A 16,535-nucleotide genomic window follows, 5' to 3' on the forward strand; every position below is an offset into this window, starting at 1 on the left:
CTGTTCTGTGATAACTCCAGCTGTGTCAAGTTGACACAAAATTAGCCAGTACAGCAAGTAACTTACGAGAAATGTTTTGAAAGCAAAGAAAGAGGGTATCTACTGTTATGGAGGGAGCATGCATCACTGAGGGTTCTGAGTGCTGCTGTACACTTGCAGTCATGCACACAAATATGAAAAAGATTCCAAAGAGAGGAATAGGAATGTGGGTAAGTGAGGGTGAAGGCAAGACCTGGCAAGCAGCTTAGCCTGGGGCTGAGTCTTCAGGTACAAGGAAAAGAAAAAGCCTAGATGCATTTAGTGTAGAAACTCCATGATGGAATTCCTGTAGGAGACTAGCATTAATCCTGCCTACAGCTAAACATAAATTTCTTTCATTGTCTCCCAAATATCAGTAAGGAGAAAACTAAGTAGGGAAGTTTCTACTAAAAGTGTTGTGGGGAGGTATGATGGATTGTTTACACATGCAGAGTAAACAGCAAGACTGGAAAAACCCCTCCCACTATTTCCTCAAGATACCAGGAAGTTCACACTCACAAGAAATATATACAGATTGATGGCACTTCTCACTTGAATAATTTGAGATATTTGAAGGTAGCTGCATATGCTACATTCTGATTCCTCCCTTCAAATTACGGATCTCCATTGCCCCACACATCCTAGGCCTTGCTCGCCATCACCAAACAGAAGTCACTGTGAAATGGGACGTCATTTTCTTTCTTACCATATCCTTAAATCCCCCTAGGACCGCAGCGGTAATGATACCCAGGAACAGGCCAACAATGTTGAGGATGGTGGCAGACCAGAGTAGGTGGTACAGGTGGATGATGTCCTGGCAGCTGCTGACATCAATGTACTCATAGTAGCCGCCGGTGATTTCTACCCTGCTGCATGGGGAGAAGCACAGTGCAGTCAGTCTCCTAGAAGCAGAAAATCTTCTTCCCTTGCCCCCACCACTAGGACTTGACTGCTGTGTAGCTCAGGGGGAAAAGCTGTCTAGGCAGATGGGGAGCTATTGTAAAGGGCATCATTGTAGTTTGCTTGGAGTATAACACAACAATAAATGGAAGTGTGACTGGTGTTTATCTAAAACACAAAACAAAACATTGCTTGTCGGAGAGACTCTTGTAATCATCACTAACACTAATCCTAGATAGCATTTATTGACATGTATCATCTACTAGCATTACACATATGTCAGTTCAGTAAATCTCGCCTGTCCAATATGGTAGCTACTAGTTACATGTGGCTTTTTAAAATTAAGTACATTTTAAAGTTCAAGCATTTAGTCTTCTCGTGTTTCAAGTGTATCATAGCCATATATAGATAGTGGCTATTGGACTAGACAGAACATATTATAAAACATTCCTACTATCACAGCAATGCCTGTCAACACTGCAAATCCTCACAGTAGGCTACAAGGTCAATCAGCAGTTCTCAACCTGTGGGTCACTTCCCTCTTGAGAGTTGAATGACCCTTTTACAGGGTCACCTAAGTCCACTGGAAAACACAGATATTTACATTATGATTTGTCATTGTAGCAAAATTAGTTATGAAGTAGCAATGAACATAATTTTATGGTTGGGGGTCACCACAACATGAGGAACTGTATTAAAGGGTTGCAGCATTAGGAAGGTTGAAAACATCAAGGTAGATGATGTTAGACTCCCACATTTCAAATGATGAAACTGAACCACAGGGAGGGTAAGGACTTTGGCTAAATCATAAGTGGTAAAGCTGAAATCTGTTTCAGGCCTCAGAGATTTCAGTATCTCCCCAATTAAAACCAACCAAATAGGGGCTGGTGAGATGGCTCAGCGGGTAAGAACACCGACTGCTCTTCTGAAGGTCCTGAGTTCAAATCCCAGCAACCACATGGTGGCTCACAACCATCCGTAACGAGTTCTGACTCCTCTTCTGAACAGCTACAGTGTAATTACATATAATAAATAAATAAATCTTAAAAAAAACCAACCAAATAACTCCACCAAATAACTCTGTGTGCTAATATATTACTAAAACTGAGATGTAACACAGAACTCAGAATATCACGTCCTTGAAGAGGTCCACCCTGGCCACTTTGTCTAAAGATGCCTACAGTCAGCCTAATTCGCCTGAGTCACATCACTTGATCCAGGCTGATTTATCTCCCTCCACAAATACCTATGTGAAAGACATAATCCCTGCAGGTCCTGCATCTGCCAACTCAATCTGCCATGTATTCGATATTTAAAACATGGATCTGTACTGAACATACATACACCATTTTCTGTCATTATTCCATAAATAGTACAGTAGAATACCTCATGACATCTACAACTAGGAATTATAAGTAATTTAAAAGCAATTTATAGTATACAGAAGGCCTGTGTAGGTTATGTGCAAACAGTATCCATTTCATACAAAGAACTTCGGCATCTATGGTTTTTTTGTATCAATAAAGGATAGGACCTAGAATCAATCCTTTCCTCATGGCCAGAGATGGATGACTCACTAGTTCAGTAAGCTGATCTTAGGTACAATAATTTCCTTGGTCTACTTCTGCTCTTTCTGGGCTGAACAGACATTTGTTCGAATCTCATTTAAAAAAAAAAAAAAAAAAAGCTCATGCAACTACCATGCATGACACAATTTGGTGCTGCATAAATACTCGATAAATGAATTCAATGGAAATCCCTATCCTCTGGGATATTGCAAAGCAGGTAATCTGAAACATTGCGTGTGTTTCTCTCTCTCTCTCTCTCTCTCTCTCTCTCTCTCTCTCTCTCTCTCTCACACTCTCTCTCTCTCTCTCTCTCTCTCACACACACACACACACACACACACACACACTTACAGGAGCACCAGAGAACACTGGATCCCCAGAAACTGGAGTTACAAGAAAAAAAAACAAAAACCTGACCTTGGTTCCCCCGGCAACCATATCAAGCAGTTCGCAACTGCCTGTAACTCCAGTTAACCATTTAACTGTGTCTCCAGCAGACCCTCATGGTAGAATTTTAAGGGTATTTCGATTCATCTGAAATTGAATTAAATTTAGTATTTTTATGAATCTATCAGAAGATCCCATTCATAAGCATACTTTGAGTTTCTCCTGTGAGTTGGCACTGATGATGGGGAAGAAGAATGTACACATTATTTACTACCCCTAAAAGATGCAACTGTATAGGTTCAATCCCTTTGAAAATGGCAGCTATGTGTCTAAGGGTGAGTGTGGGGTTGTAGGAACATACTAGTGGCTTGGGATTGCCTTCTGACATATCCTTCCAATTATCTTTGCCTACCTCTTAGTCTACTGCGAGTACGTGGATAGTCGTGTAGAACTGCACTATGATCTAGCAAACCCTGGAGTCCAGCTGCATTAGAACCCTAGCTAGAACTTATTTGCTGCCTGACAAAAACATTCTTAACTTCTCTGAGCCCAGGAGATTTCATAAGAATGTGCATGACAGGGCCGGGAAACAGCTTAGTGTACAAAAGGCTTCCCTTGTAGGCTTGATGACCTGAATTATAGCCTCAGAATGTACATTTAAAAAGCCAGATGTGGTGGCAGCTGCAATACCAGCTCTCCTATGACAAGATGGAAGGTGGAGCCAGAATTGTACAGAAGACAAGAGAGGTCCTATCTTGTTAAGATTGAAGGTGAGAATTGACTCCTGAAAGTTGTCCCCCCCCTCTACACACACACACACACACACACACACACACACACACACACACACTAAAATGTAAAATACTGTGTTCAAAGCACTACTTTAGCCCATAACAAATAGAAACATCTTTTTCATTATGAAAGCCACTATCTGGAAACATAATTCATACTTTTGAATTATATGTTTAAAGACACTAATGCTGTAAGGACATATGCCCCAATAAGGAACACTGAGAAGTTCCTTTAAGAGTATATAATAATTTGTGACTTGATTTGTGCTCCGTGGAAGACCATTTGCCTAGCGTGTACATACAAGTCACATATACAAGTCAGGCACCTCAACAAAGAAAAAGTAGTCAGTTTTTCAGAGGGTATAGTTGGTTCAGCAGCTATTTCATTTTAAAAACCTAACCGATGAAGCAAAAGAAGGTTAATGATTAATTATAGTATATTTTAGTAAATTAATGTGGTTTGCTTCTGTTTAAGAGTCATGATTTCATTTAGTCCGTTTTCTGTGAAAAAAAAAAAAATCCCTGAGAAATTTCCCTTGTGCCCCCAAGACTGCAAGGCACTCCCAGCAGACTCCATCGGAGCTCTGCTCAGCTTCCTAAAATATTTCTGAAAACTTAAAGCCATTCCTTTTTCTCAATTTTTTTTTCCCACTGCTTTTCACGATCAGCAAGGTGAGACACAAAACGATCCAGAGCTGATGAAGACGCTCAGTGGGGAAAGGCACTTGCTGCCGAACCTGATGATCCAAGTTCGATTCCCAGAACAGCTTCCACAAGCTGCCATCTGAAGTGTCCAAAGTTCCATCTGCCATAATCTGGGTTTAACATGGAGTCTATATACTCTTGCTAGGCTGCAGTTCTTAGCAGGCCCAGACTAGAAATGCTGGGAGCTTACTCAAAGACTGTTCTCTGCTTTTTTGATTCGAGAAGGTACTGTCTTCAGTTTCCTGCCTGTCTAAATCCCACCTTTGGCTCAAAGCTTTGCTGGGGCCTTCTCAAGGGTTCCGGTGCCTACTTACTAGACTTTTCCCGAAACACTCACAGCCTCAGACAGACTTTCCTTTTCAGTTTGTTGTTGTTAGTTTTTCATTTAAGCTAATATATATTGCGAGGCTGCTCGGTGCTGAGTGCTGTGCTACAGCCAAGCCCCAAGGCCACCACGATGTCTCTGGCCAACTTGTAATCTCTCAAAAGCAAGGGCCATCTCCTACAGGACATCTCTTTGTGTCTCTCTTACTGCCTAGAACAGCATTAGAAAGATTGAAGACCACAGATTAATACACAGTGGATGAGTGATGAGGGCATTGGCCAGGCTTGTTTCTTCTTGAACTCCACTTCCTGGTTGGGCCCAAAGAAGCAGAAAACCTGGGTTCAAATTACTGCTTAAACACAGGAAATAGCAGCTGATCTTGGGGAAAGCAGGAAGGCTTTCTGTTCTTCAATAAGACAACGTCTTAACTTGGAGTGGTAATTATTACTTCTCCTCTTGTCTTCTCTCTTCCCCCTACCCCTCTGTCTCTAACTGTCTTGTCTCTCTGTCTCTCTCTCTCCCTCCCTTTCCTCCCTCCCCCCCTCTCTCCCTCCTTCCTTCTCCCTACCCCCAATTCTCCTTATTTTTAAATTCCCCTTCTGGTACACTTAGTTTCTGAAGAACACATTAGCCCCTAGCACATAGTAGGAATGTCATAAAGGTTTGTTAGAATTGCTGAGGTGTGGAAGTAAGCGGGCCTCTATCACTGAGTTCCCAGCGGAGGAAACAAACCACTCCATTTCCTTTAGGTTACTCACTAAAAACCAATGATATTGACTTGACCTCTCCAAAGATGAGTGAGTTAGATGGGAGGCAGAGATGCTCTGAAAGGCTGCCGCAGAGAAGCTGTGTCCTAGAGAAAGCCATCTTCCTGCACAAGGCTAAATGGAATAATCTATGTTTGGTATTAAACCTCACCACCCATGACGTCAGTGAAGGTCTGCGGGCTCGAGGGGACAGTAGACACTCTGTTTCTGTAGCGATGTACAAATGACTGCCTGATGCTTTCTGTTCCCACTTTTTTTTTTTCTTGGCCCCCTTTCCAGGAAATGGACTGGAGGAGCTGGCAATTGATTAAAAATAGGCTTCGTGTGAGGAAAACAAATACGCATTCGGCAAAATTAAAGTCTCCAAGCCTCAGAAAGCTGGTTGCCAGCTATACTTAGGTCTTCAATTTAAATCCCATTGGCTCTGGCTGCGAAACCTCTGGGTCAAGGAAAAAGCTTTCCCTTCATTGCAAGTCTGTCCCCTATTTAGTCTTATGGCTGTTTTCTGAACTGATGGAAACGTAAGCAAATCCTTTTCTATTGGTTTTGCCCTTGGGATCTTGGCCACCCAGACTTGGGAAAGACTATTGAGAGATGCTTAGGCTTCTAGATACAGGGTAGGTTTAAGCTACTCCGGAGCTTATAGATTTTTAGAACCATATCCGTTGCCTTGCCTAATATTTTCTTTTCCTGGTGAAAAGGAAGATTTTGTTTTTGATTTTCAACAAATGTCCCTCCATTTTCATCAGCTCTTTAGTCATGCCTAGCCCTGTGCTGATGAAATGGAAGCATGTCCTCTGCCCTGTGCAAGTCCACAGTTTAGTACAACTTCTTAACAAATTCCTTTCTTATATGGTTCATTTACATAATGGAATACTACACAGATACTAAAAACAAGGACATCCTGAATTTTGCAGGCAAATGAATGGAACTAGAAAATATCACCCTTAGTGAGGTAACCCAGACCCAAAAGTACATGTATGGCATGCATTCACTAATAAGTGGATATTAGCCACAAAAAAGTACAGAATACCCAGGATACAATCCACAGACCCAAAGGAGTCAAGTAGTAAGGAAGACCCAAAGGAGGATGCTTGAATATCACTCACAAGAGGGAATAAATTAGATATCAGAGGTGGATGAAAGGAGAGAATTTGGTGGGAGAGAGGGTGAAGAGGGGAATAGGGTGGGGGGGTCAGGTGTGGGTAAAGGAGGAGGGCTGGATGAGAGAACAGAAATCGGGGGGGGGCAGCTCTGGGACAGGAGAGACTCATGGGAATCTATGAGCATGCCCCTTACCTGAGACTCCTAGCAGTTGTGGATATGGAGACTGGAGTATCCACCTCCTAAAGCTAAAGGGGACTTCCAGTGAAGGGAGGGGGACATCAACCTACCCACTAAACCTTGCACCCAAAATTTGTCCTGCCTACAAGTTGTTCAGGGACAAAGATGGAACAGAGAATGACAGATGTCCAAATAATGACTAGACCAATCCCATAGGAGAGAGGCAATCCTTGACACTAGACACTATTAAAGGTTTGTTAGAAATGCTTGCTGGAGAAATGGCTCAGTGGTTAAGAGCACTGACTGCTCTTCTGAAGGTCCTGAGCTCAAATCCCAGCAACCACATGGAGGTTCACAACCATCTGTAATGAGATCTGATGCCCTCTTCTGGTGTGTCTGAAGACAGCTACAGTGTACATATGTATAATAATAAATAAATCTTTAAAAAAAAATAAAGCCGGGCGGTGGTGGCACACGCCTTTAATCCCAGCACTTGGGAGGCAGAGGCAGGTGGATTTCTGAGTTCTAGGCCAGCCTGGTCTACAGAGTGAGTTCCANGGTGGATTTCTGAGTTCTAGGCCAGCCTGGTCTACAGAGTGAGTTCCAGGACAGCCAGAGCTACACAGAGAAACCCTGTCTCAAAAAAAAAAAAAAAGAAAAAGAAAAAAAAGAAAAGAAAAGAAAAGAAAAGAAATAAAGAAATGCTGAGGAGTAGAAGTAAGCTGGCCTCTATCTATGCTTGCAGACAGGAACTTAGCATAACCATCTCCTAAAAGGCTTCATTCAGGAGGAGACAGAAACAGATGCAGAGACCCACAACAAAACAATAGGTGGAGCTTGGGAAGTCTTATGCAAGAGTCGAAGATAGCATTGAGCAAATTGGCATGGACAAGAACATTTCAAGAAAACTCAGAGTCAACTAACTTGGGCCCATGTGAGCTCACAGAGACTAAACCACCAACCAAAGAGGATGCAGGGGCTGGATCTAAGCCTCTTACACATTTGTAGTGGGTGTGTAGCTTGGTCTTCATGTGAATTCCCTAACAATTGGAGCAAGTGCTTTCTCTTGAGTGTTGCTTACCTTTGGATCCCCTTCCCTTGTTAGCATCCCCTTCCCTAGGCTCCACCCCACAGTTACCTGGCAATAGCCAGGTGTGCCTGACTCAGTATAAAAGGAGCTGTTTGCCCCCTCCTCACTCTCTCTTACTCTTTTCCCCCTTTCCCCTCTTTCCTCTCTGACCCTTCTCTCCCCATTCCCCTCCCCCATCTCTCTCTGCCTTTCTGTCTCTGCTCCCTCAACTCCCCTCTCCACGCCCTAAATACATTCTATTCCATACTATACCCATCATATGGCTGGTACCTCAGGGGGAAGAGATGCCTCGGCATAGACCCACAGAGTCACGCCCTTTCACCATACAGCTACCAAACATATTCCTTGTTCTTTCTTTTTATAAAACACAACACCCCTAGCTAGGCTACATTGTCTGGCCTCAGTGAAAGGGAATGTGCTTAGTACTGTTGTGACCTGATTTACCAGGGTGGGTGGGTACCCAATGGCAGCCTCCCCTTCTCCTCAGAGAAGGGGAAGGGGGAATGAGGGGAGGGCTTGTAAGAGTTCAAAAAAAACCAGAAATATTTTAAAAGTATTTCATAAACTAGAAAAAAATCCTTCCTTAAAAATAATACTGATGAGTTGCTTTATGAAAGTCAGTTATTGTGAAACTTAGATTAACAAAAACAATAACTTGAGTTTGAGTCTCCAGTGAGGGTAAAAATAGAAAATATTCACCCGTGGCTCAGATAAATAAGATTTAAGTAACCTTTTATTTTTTTTCTAATCCTTTTTTTGAAACATGACTATTGTGGAAGCAAAGGGGTGTGTGTGTGTGTGTGTGTGTGTGTGTGTGTGTGTAATAGATCACTTTTTAGATCTCTCCATGGGCTTCCAGATCTCAGATTCTATTCAATTCATGGCAGCTCCCAGCCCCTACTCCTTGAGGTCATGAATCAGGCAGGAAGGGGGAGAGAAGGAAAGAGAGCAGCAAAGAAAGGGGGAGACAAGGGAGCAAACAGGAAAAGGGAGAGAGAAAGAGAGAGGACAAGAATGGAGGAAGTCAGCCAAGGAGGCCAACATGGATAATTAATTATACATCGCCATTCCACCTAGATAATCTTTTTTTTTTTTTTTTTTTTTTAAGATTTATTTATTTATTATATGTAAGTACACTGTAGCTGTCCTCAGACACTCCAGAAGAGGGTGTCAGATCTTGTTAAGGATGGTTGTGAGCCACCATGAGGTTGCTGGGATTTGAACTCTGGTCCTTCGGAAGAGCAGTCGGGTGCCCTTATCCACTGAGCCATCTCACCAGCCCCCACCTAGATAATCTTATACCTCCTTTGAGTCTTTGAATTTCTCTTCCTGTACTGTCAGACAGCCCAAGGAAATGAGATTGGTATTAGCTAAGAAAAAAAAAGTGAAAAGCCCTGGTGAGCTTTCCTCCTTGCTGAGCTCTGCTTCCAGCCTCGAGTTTTTAATCCTCAAACCAGAAAAACTGGTCCTGAACCTCCAACAGGAAGAGAGTGTGTACACTGCTTCCCTTCTAGGCCTATCTGCATCCATCCAGCCCTCCTGGGCTAGTTCTTCCCTCCCTCCCTTGGCCTTCAGCTCTCCTACACTAAGTCTGAAAACAGTGATGCATAGAAAAGCATTGGCTAACAATATGTTATATGAAGGGCTATTCCCTCATAATCTGCATCTCATTGTCACACCTCTCTTATAATTCTAAGTTATCCTTTTAAAAAAACACCTACTTTTATTGCATCCCAGTCATCTGCAGTGACTACCTATTTATTTTCCATGCTGTATACCTCCATAGCTCCCAACTGCCTACATGGTCAAGGCCAAAGTCTTTACTGTAGACAGTAGGTTCTTTGACATCTGACCCTGGGTCCTGCTTTGTGTTCACCTCCTCTGATATTTTCTATAGTTCCCTCCACTTCTTAATTCCTGACAACTTGCAAGCATATCTTCCTCACCGCCACGTGCTTTTAGTTCATATCCTAAACTCTTCCTTATCCTTTGTCCTTCATTATGCCACCAGAGTCCTTGCTATATCCACTGATGCTCACTGCGCTATAATGTTCACATATCAGTTGTTCATCTGTTTGCCTTTCCTACTAGTCTGACATCCATATTCTTAGCACCTAATGCTTTGAAAGAATAACTGCTGTAATCCTAATTGGAAGGCAATGAGTTTGGATTGTTTAGTATAACAGGCACCAATCCTGCTTCGGAGCCTTTATAATTTGCTGTCCCCTTGGCTTACAAACTCTTTTCTTGGTTATCTTCTTGATAGGCTTTCCAGGTTTCTTCAAGGCCCTTCACACATGAAACCTTAAAAAGACATCCCATGCCTACTTTGTGTACACAGTTTCTCCCTCATTGATGCCTTCCTGCTTCACTTTCCTTTGAAACTCTTTTCACACCTAACATTACATTATGTATTCTATGTGCTTATATTCTCTCCTCTGCTAGAATATAAGCCCCATGGGACAAAGACCTTTGCTTTCATCACTGCTGAATCCTTAGTGTGTAGAACATGGCCAGACACTGAGAAGGTGTCTGAGAATATTTGTTGGATGATGCTGAATGTACAAAAAGTGATGGATTCAATTACTACTTGTATATTCAAGTCCTATATGACCTTTAGCCAATTGTGTCTTCCCTCTGAGCTTCACTTTTCTTTCCCCGTGATGACGACTCTCCAGACTTTATAAATGAGAGTGAACTATAAGGAAACTTAAATGAGATAACATTTGTGAAAGTAGCCAGTGCGGTGCCTTGCACAGAGAAAGCAGGTTGTGCCTGTGAGGTAGAATCTTGACAGACCAATAGCCACCACTTTTCTAATCCCTACCATAACCCCCTCACCAGTCTTGGCTCTCTTAGCACCCAATACAGTCAAACAATGACTTCTGTGCCCATGGCACTGGACTCACTTGCCACAGTTGTAGAGGTCACAGCAGAAGCAGGTGTTGCCCCGGATGCGAGGTGTGCAAAGTCCACGGCTAAGTTGAGGGCAGTTCACCTGAGAACACAAAATGACAATGGGAGAAGCTAGCACTGGAAAGGATTGGTCCTCTGGAATTGAAATATAAGTTAGTGACCGATGGAGACAGAAATGATGGCTATGATACCCACATACCCATGCAAACGAAAGATGGGGCTAAGCAGAAAGGTAGCTGTGCTTGTGCATAAAGCAAGCACCTGCGTGTCTGAGATTCTGGTTAGCCCCATCCACAGTCCTTCGTACCCCACTCATACATAGTAGAGGTAGAGGAGAGGAAGGACAGATGGAACAATATGTGTTATATTAAATGGATATTAGGGAATGAGGATATGAGGGATGAGAAAATTAGGACATAGGAAGAAAGAGGATCTGGTACACAGGAATATAGAGAGGCCATTACATGCACACTGAAGTACAATAGTACCTCTTTAACTGCCTGGGTAAGGTTCCTCAAAGCCCTCGTAGAAGGAGTAATTTTGGATGAGGAAGTTATGACCTTATACAGGAAAAATTGAGTCAAGAGAGACAGGATTATAAGCAAACTTATGGAAACTGTTATTAATATTTGTGCAGTTGGCAAATTAACACAAGACGCTATCACAGTGAAAACAAGAGAGCTGCTGTAATAGGGTTCCATGGTTTGAGTTTGCAGAAACGTTTTTCAAAAAACTAAAAATGTAAGCCACAGTTTGCATTTACCTTCTCTTGCTTGCAAGAATGTTTTTCGAGTTCCCTGCTCAATAAGGGTGCAGCAAAGTCCTTTCACATTTGTTTGGCTTTGTTGCAGAAATAGTCCATAGTAAATAGGCACTTTTCTTCATATTGGGTTTTTCACCCAAGTGCCTGTTGCCTTTTGATATGCTGATAGCACAGACACACACATTGTATTCCTCCTTCTAACCCAGGAACAATTTAGAAAAATGGTAACTTTGTGTTTGCTAACCGAAAATGGTGGGAACCGGATCATAATATCATAATAAAAGCATTTAACATCCATGCCTTGGGAGCAAGACTATGGCTTTGTCTAACTCCAAGGACACCACTCATTCCTGTTCAATTTTATGTAAAGTGGCTCCCAGGGAGGTTGGGTGATATAGTGGCCATTTTGCCTCCACCTTTCTTTTTTCCTTTCCAATCACAGGTAGGCTATCTTTTAGTGTTATTTTTGTAATTTTTCTTCGTTCTTTGAGAAGATCGTACAATGCATCTGCATCCTATTTGTCCCCTTTCCTAACTCATCCTATGCCCATTTCCCACTTCCCTACCCACCCACCCAACTTTGTCTCCTCCCCTCTCTGTAGAGTCTGAGATTTGTGTTGCGAATGTACTCTTGGCCTGATCCTCACAGTGAACAACTTTCATTTTGAGGTTAGCGGAGTACCAGCTTGTCAACGTTCCCAGAAACATAGGTAGAATTTCATGTTGGAATCCACTGGTTGGGAGGGGGTTTGTGATTTGCTGAAATGAAAGTGCATGCCCCCTCTGCCCCCCACCCCCACAGTTGCCACTGCTATTGCCTCTAGCTTGAAGCAACAGGGAACACAGAGCATGTGTGGGGCAAGAAAAAAAATACTCTCCTGAGCCTACTCAGGATCACTAGGCTGGCCTCTTAGACAAACAAGCTAGGCCTCCTTAGAACCTTGAGATAGACCAGATTGCTCAGTTATCCTGATCTGAACTCCAGAGCATTCCATGCGTGGTATTCAGGCTCTGCCTTCTTAGCAGTGTCTCGGTGGAATTCATATCTTCTTCCAGCTGAACCCCAAGTCCAGGCAACTGAACCAGTTTTGGCAGAGATGGGGGAGGGACACACAATGAGAGACGAGTGGCTAGGGTCAGAGGGCCAGCCTATGACCATAGAACAAAAGTAATCTGATTAGGCCTCATGAGGCTCCAATCTATGACATGTCCTCAGTAACACTGTGCTTCACTGAACAAATAGCTCAAAACATCTAGTAGCGAACCTTGTGTCTGTGGAAAGAAATAAGATAGAAAGAGTGTTTCGTGGCTTAAGAGTTGTCTTAGCAGTTAAGAGCACTTGTTGCTTTCGCAGAGGACAGGGTTCGATTCCCAGCATCCACATGGTGTCTCATAACTATGTGTAACTTCAGTACACATGTGGTGCACATACGTACATGCAGGTAAGACACTCATATGCTTAAAGTAATAAATAAATCTATTTTGTTTTTGGTAAAGAAAGGCTGTTTCAGATAAAACAAGGGACTTTCCCATGAGGTAAAGACATGCAGCATCATTGTGGCTCACCTCCTCAGCTTCCCTCTGGGATGTCTTGGGAACATAGTGGCACCGGTTAGCATAGAGTGGTTTCAAATCCTATAAAGGGAAACACCAAACCAAAAGGGTTTTGGCTTTGTAAAGTAAAACATCAAGAGCCCTGTTTGTTAATATAAGATTTGAAAACACACACACACACACACACACACACACAGAGAGAGAGAGAGAGAGAGAGAAAGGCAGTAGGTTAGGTTAAATTCTAAAAGCTATATATTGGGGGGCTGAGAATATATGGATCAGGCAAAATCATTCCAATAACTGCTTTCTGTTGAAGTACTTCAGTTAATGAGAAACCAGGAAGATTGATTGAAAAATGAGTCTCTTAAAATTTCCTTCGTGTGTGTGTGTGTGTGTGTGTGTGTGTGTGTGTGTGTGCATATTTCCTTCTAGGCTTTGTCTCCTTGCAGTCAGTCCCTAGGGAGCAAGATCCAAAACTCCAGGTTATTGTAGTATTGCACTTCTAAATAGAGAGAGCATGGCTTTAACTATGATGTCTCACTATCACCTGGGGACTAGATAAGGGCTGGCTGATTTGTGCTCCCTGCCCTTATTTCCAATGCCTCTTCAAAAGGATGAGGCAAAGAAATCAGTGGCTGGAGGATGGGCAGCTACTTAATTGGCTGTAGATTTTTAACTCAACTCCATTACAAGCCATTTTCACTCTCCTACACAGATAGGTAAAGCCTGAGAACTCAAAAAGGTACTTCTAGAGCAAAAGAGAGGGGAAAAAAAAATTAATGTGGAGATCAAGGACAGTTGATTTACTCTGCTCACTTTCTGATGAAACTCTCTCTCGGGCATGACTGTAAGAAAGAAGAGACAAGTCGGATATGCCTGGAAACTTGTAACTTGTAACCGGAAAATGCTGTCATTTGCACAACTGACACTAAGCATCCCTGTGTAGTAGGGGGGTCTTTGGTCAAAGTCACATTAGCCTAAGACACTGGTTTATGCAAAATGGACTTAAGGGCTTAGTTCAAAGTACCCAGGCAGAAAGGATTTGTCTTTTACCTTCTGCCTCATTTCCAATCCTGATGGTGATTTTCCCTGTACCTGTGATTTAGGATCCCCATATTTGGCATTCAGTGCCTCTTGCCTTCCATTCTGTGACTCCATCAATGACCTTGGACTTTCCATTAGCTCATGCTCCATAATTTTCTTCGCTGTTCAGTGTTACAAAAGTGCATTGCTATTAATTCAGTCTGGAATCAAACTAGAAAGGAAGGAGGACTCTCATGCTCATAACTGGTAGGGCTTATTTTCTACGTTGGAGTAACAGTATATTCCTTATTACTGTGCTCAAGGTTTGACCATATTGCTGGCCATAGCCCTTTATGACCTGGTTTTGCCATTCAGCTACTGCCCTTAAAGGAAGACAGGGATGCAAGTTGCCCACTTGCTATGTCTGGCTGCTATTCTACATGTAATCCCCAGAAGAAGGGCAAGAACAGGCAACTCAGGGGTGAGAAGAGGTCCTTGAACCTGAGTTTGCAACCTCTTTAACCCGAAGGAATGCCAACCTTGGCAAGAAGGGATAGAAAAGGGCACTGCTATATACTAGATGACTGCTGTGCACCAAGCCCTTTTAGGACATGCTCTTGCCTATTAATTTCACTCTATTTCTAACCCGGAAAGGTAAATTTCTATTATAGACACTTGGGAGAGAGAGACGCTATGACACAACAGAGTAAAGTGACAGAGACAGAGAGACAGAGAGAAACCAGGCCTGCAGGGGAGCGTGGCCTGACTTCCAAGTGGATCTGTGGTTTAACAGCATCATGATACCATCAAAATCTATAAAATACACTCTCACAGTACAACTCACCAACTATAAAATTTGCAAAGGGGCTTAGGGGTGACTAGGTTGTGGCAGTAGTTAATAATGATTACTAACTTGACAAAATCTGGGGTCACCCCTGAGATAAGCCTCCAGGAATATCTGTGAGAAATCATTTAGGGTCGCATATGATACCTAATGTGAATGATGATCTTGGTTAGGTTAAATGAAGCAAGAAGACCCACCCTGAAGGACCAGTGGCAGTATCTCCTGTGCTGGGGTCCTGCACTGAAAAAAGTAGAAAGGGAGCAGAGAACCAGCATTTCTCCTTCCTGTTTTCTGACTGCAGATGCAATGTCACCATAGCTTCAGGTTCCTGCCACCATGGCTTCCCTGCCATGTACCCTACCTGTGCCCTCAAACTGTGAGCAAAACTAAACCCATCTATAAGTTGCAATTGTCATGGCATTACTATAGCAACAGGAAAAGTAGCTAAAACTGTGATCATCACAGAGAACTTCGCAATAGAGGCTGGAAGTTTATTCATCGTTGCCTTCGATTGAAGCCAATGATCTAAAATATTGGGCCCATAAGGGGAATACAAGTCAAAACCATAATGAAGTACTGCCTCACGCTCACGAACACAATCAGATAATAATGGAAATTGGTGAAGCTGTGAAGAAATCAGAATCCTAATACACGGATGGTGAGTATAACACAGCGCAGCCATTTTGGAAAACAGTCAGGTAGTTCCTCAAACAATTAAACAATTTTATCATATATCCTACCAGTTCTGCTCCCAAGCAGAAAAGAAATGAGAATGCAAATATGCCCATTCAGAAACATGTGCTCAAATGTGAACTGCATCATTGTATATAATTGTAAAATGGAAGAAACAACCCAAATGTCCATCAACTGGTGAATGGACAAACAAAATGTGTATCCATAGAGTGTACCATTAGTACACCAGAAAAAAGAACGAAGCACTGATCCACAAAAACATTATACTAAATAAAAGGAACTAATCATAAGGTCCACATGTAGAGTTCCTTTAGTATGAAATGTTTAATATAGGAATATATATGATGGTGAAAGTATATACATGTTGTTTAGAGTTGAGGAGGATGGAGAGACAGGCTATAACAGACAAAGGATATAAGGATTCTTTTTGATATGAAAAAAATCTAAAACTGTTGTCTCCATGCAACTGTGACTATACTAAAAAAAATTTTAAACATTATGAGTGGAAGAAAAAGAAGAAAAGGAAGCCATTTTAGCTCATGATGCCATCAAACTCTACAGCCGGCTTCGGAGCCACTAGGCCTATGTTGCCATGGAAACTGTCTCAAAGTGAGTACTGTTTGTCAAATGGGGATAATGATGCCTGCCCTACTTATCTCACAGGATTGTTGTAGGTCTCACATGAGGTAATAGATGTGAGGACACATTGAAAAGCTAAATGTAATACATAAAAACAATTAGCGTTACTAGCATGTTTCCTATTAAATGCAAAATAGCATGCACAGTACGATTGACTGTAACCAACAATACAAAAACATGTATATATTCAGAAAGTAATATGCCAGGACCACAATAATTGCTATGTTAGGGGACAGAATTGTAACCATTATGAGTTACTGATATATCA

The 16,535-nt window shown here is 42.3% G+C and overlaps 1 protein-coding gene across 2 annotated transcripts in view; it reads right to left on the reverse strand.

Moving 5' to 3' along the window:
* The window catches only part of Tmem255a (transmembrane protein 255A), a 53,771-nt gene that overhangs the window by 16,504 nt on the left and 20,732 nt on the right, over positions 1-16,535 (reverse strand). The window contains exons 5-8 of one of the 2 annotated variants that reach the window (XM_021187955.2): positions 13,081-13,149; positions 11,240-11,311; positions 10,745-10,833; positions 725-887 (exon numbers count right to left, since the gene is read on the reverse strand). In XM_021187955.2, coding sequence (XP_021043614.1) covers positions 725-887; positions 10,745-10,833; positions 11,240-11,311; positions 13,081-13,149 — 393 coding nt within the window. The remainder of the gene's footprint in view (positions 1-724; positions 888-10,744; positions 10,834-11,239; positions 11,312-13,080; positions 13,150-16,535) is intronic. The other variant, XM_021187956.2, reaches the window with a different exon arrangement.

Source organism: Mus pahari, chromosome X (assembly GCF_900095145.1).
Source record: "Mus pahari chromosome X, PAHARI_EIJ_v1.1, whole genome shotgun sequence".
Lineage (NCBI taxonomy): Eukaryota > Metazoa > Chordata > Mammalia > Rodentia > Muridae > Mus > Mus pahari.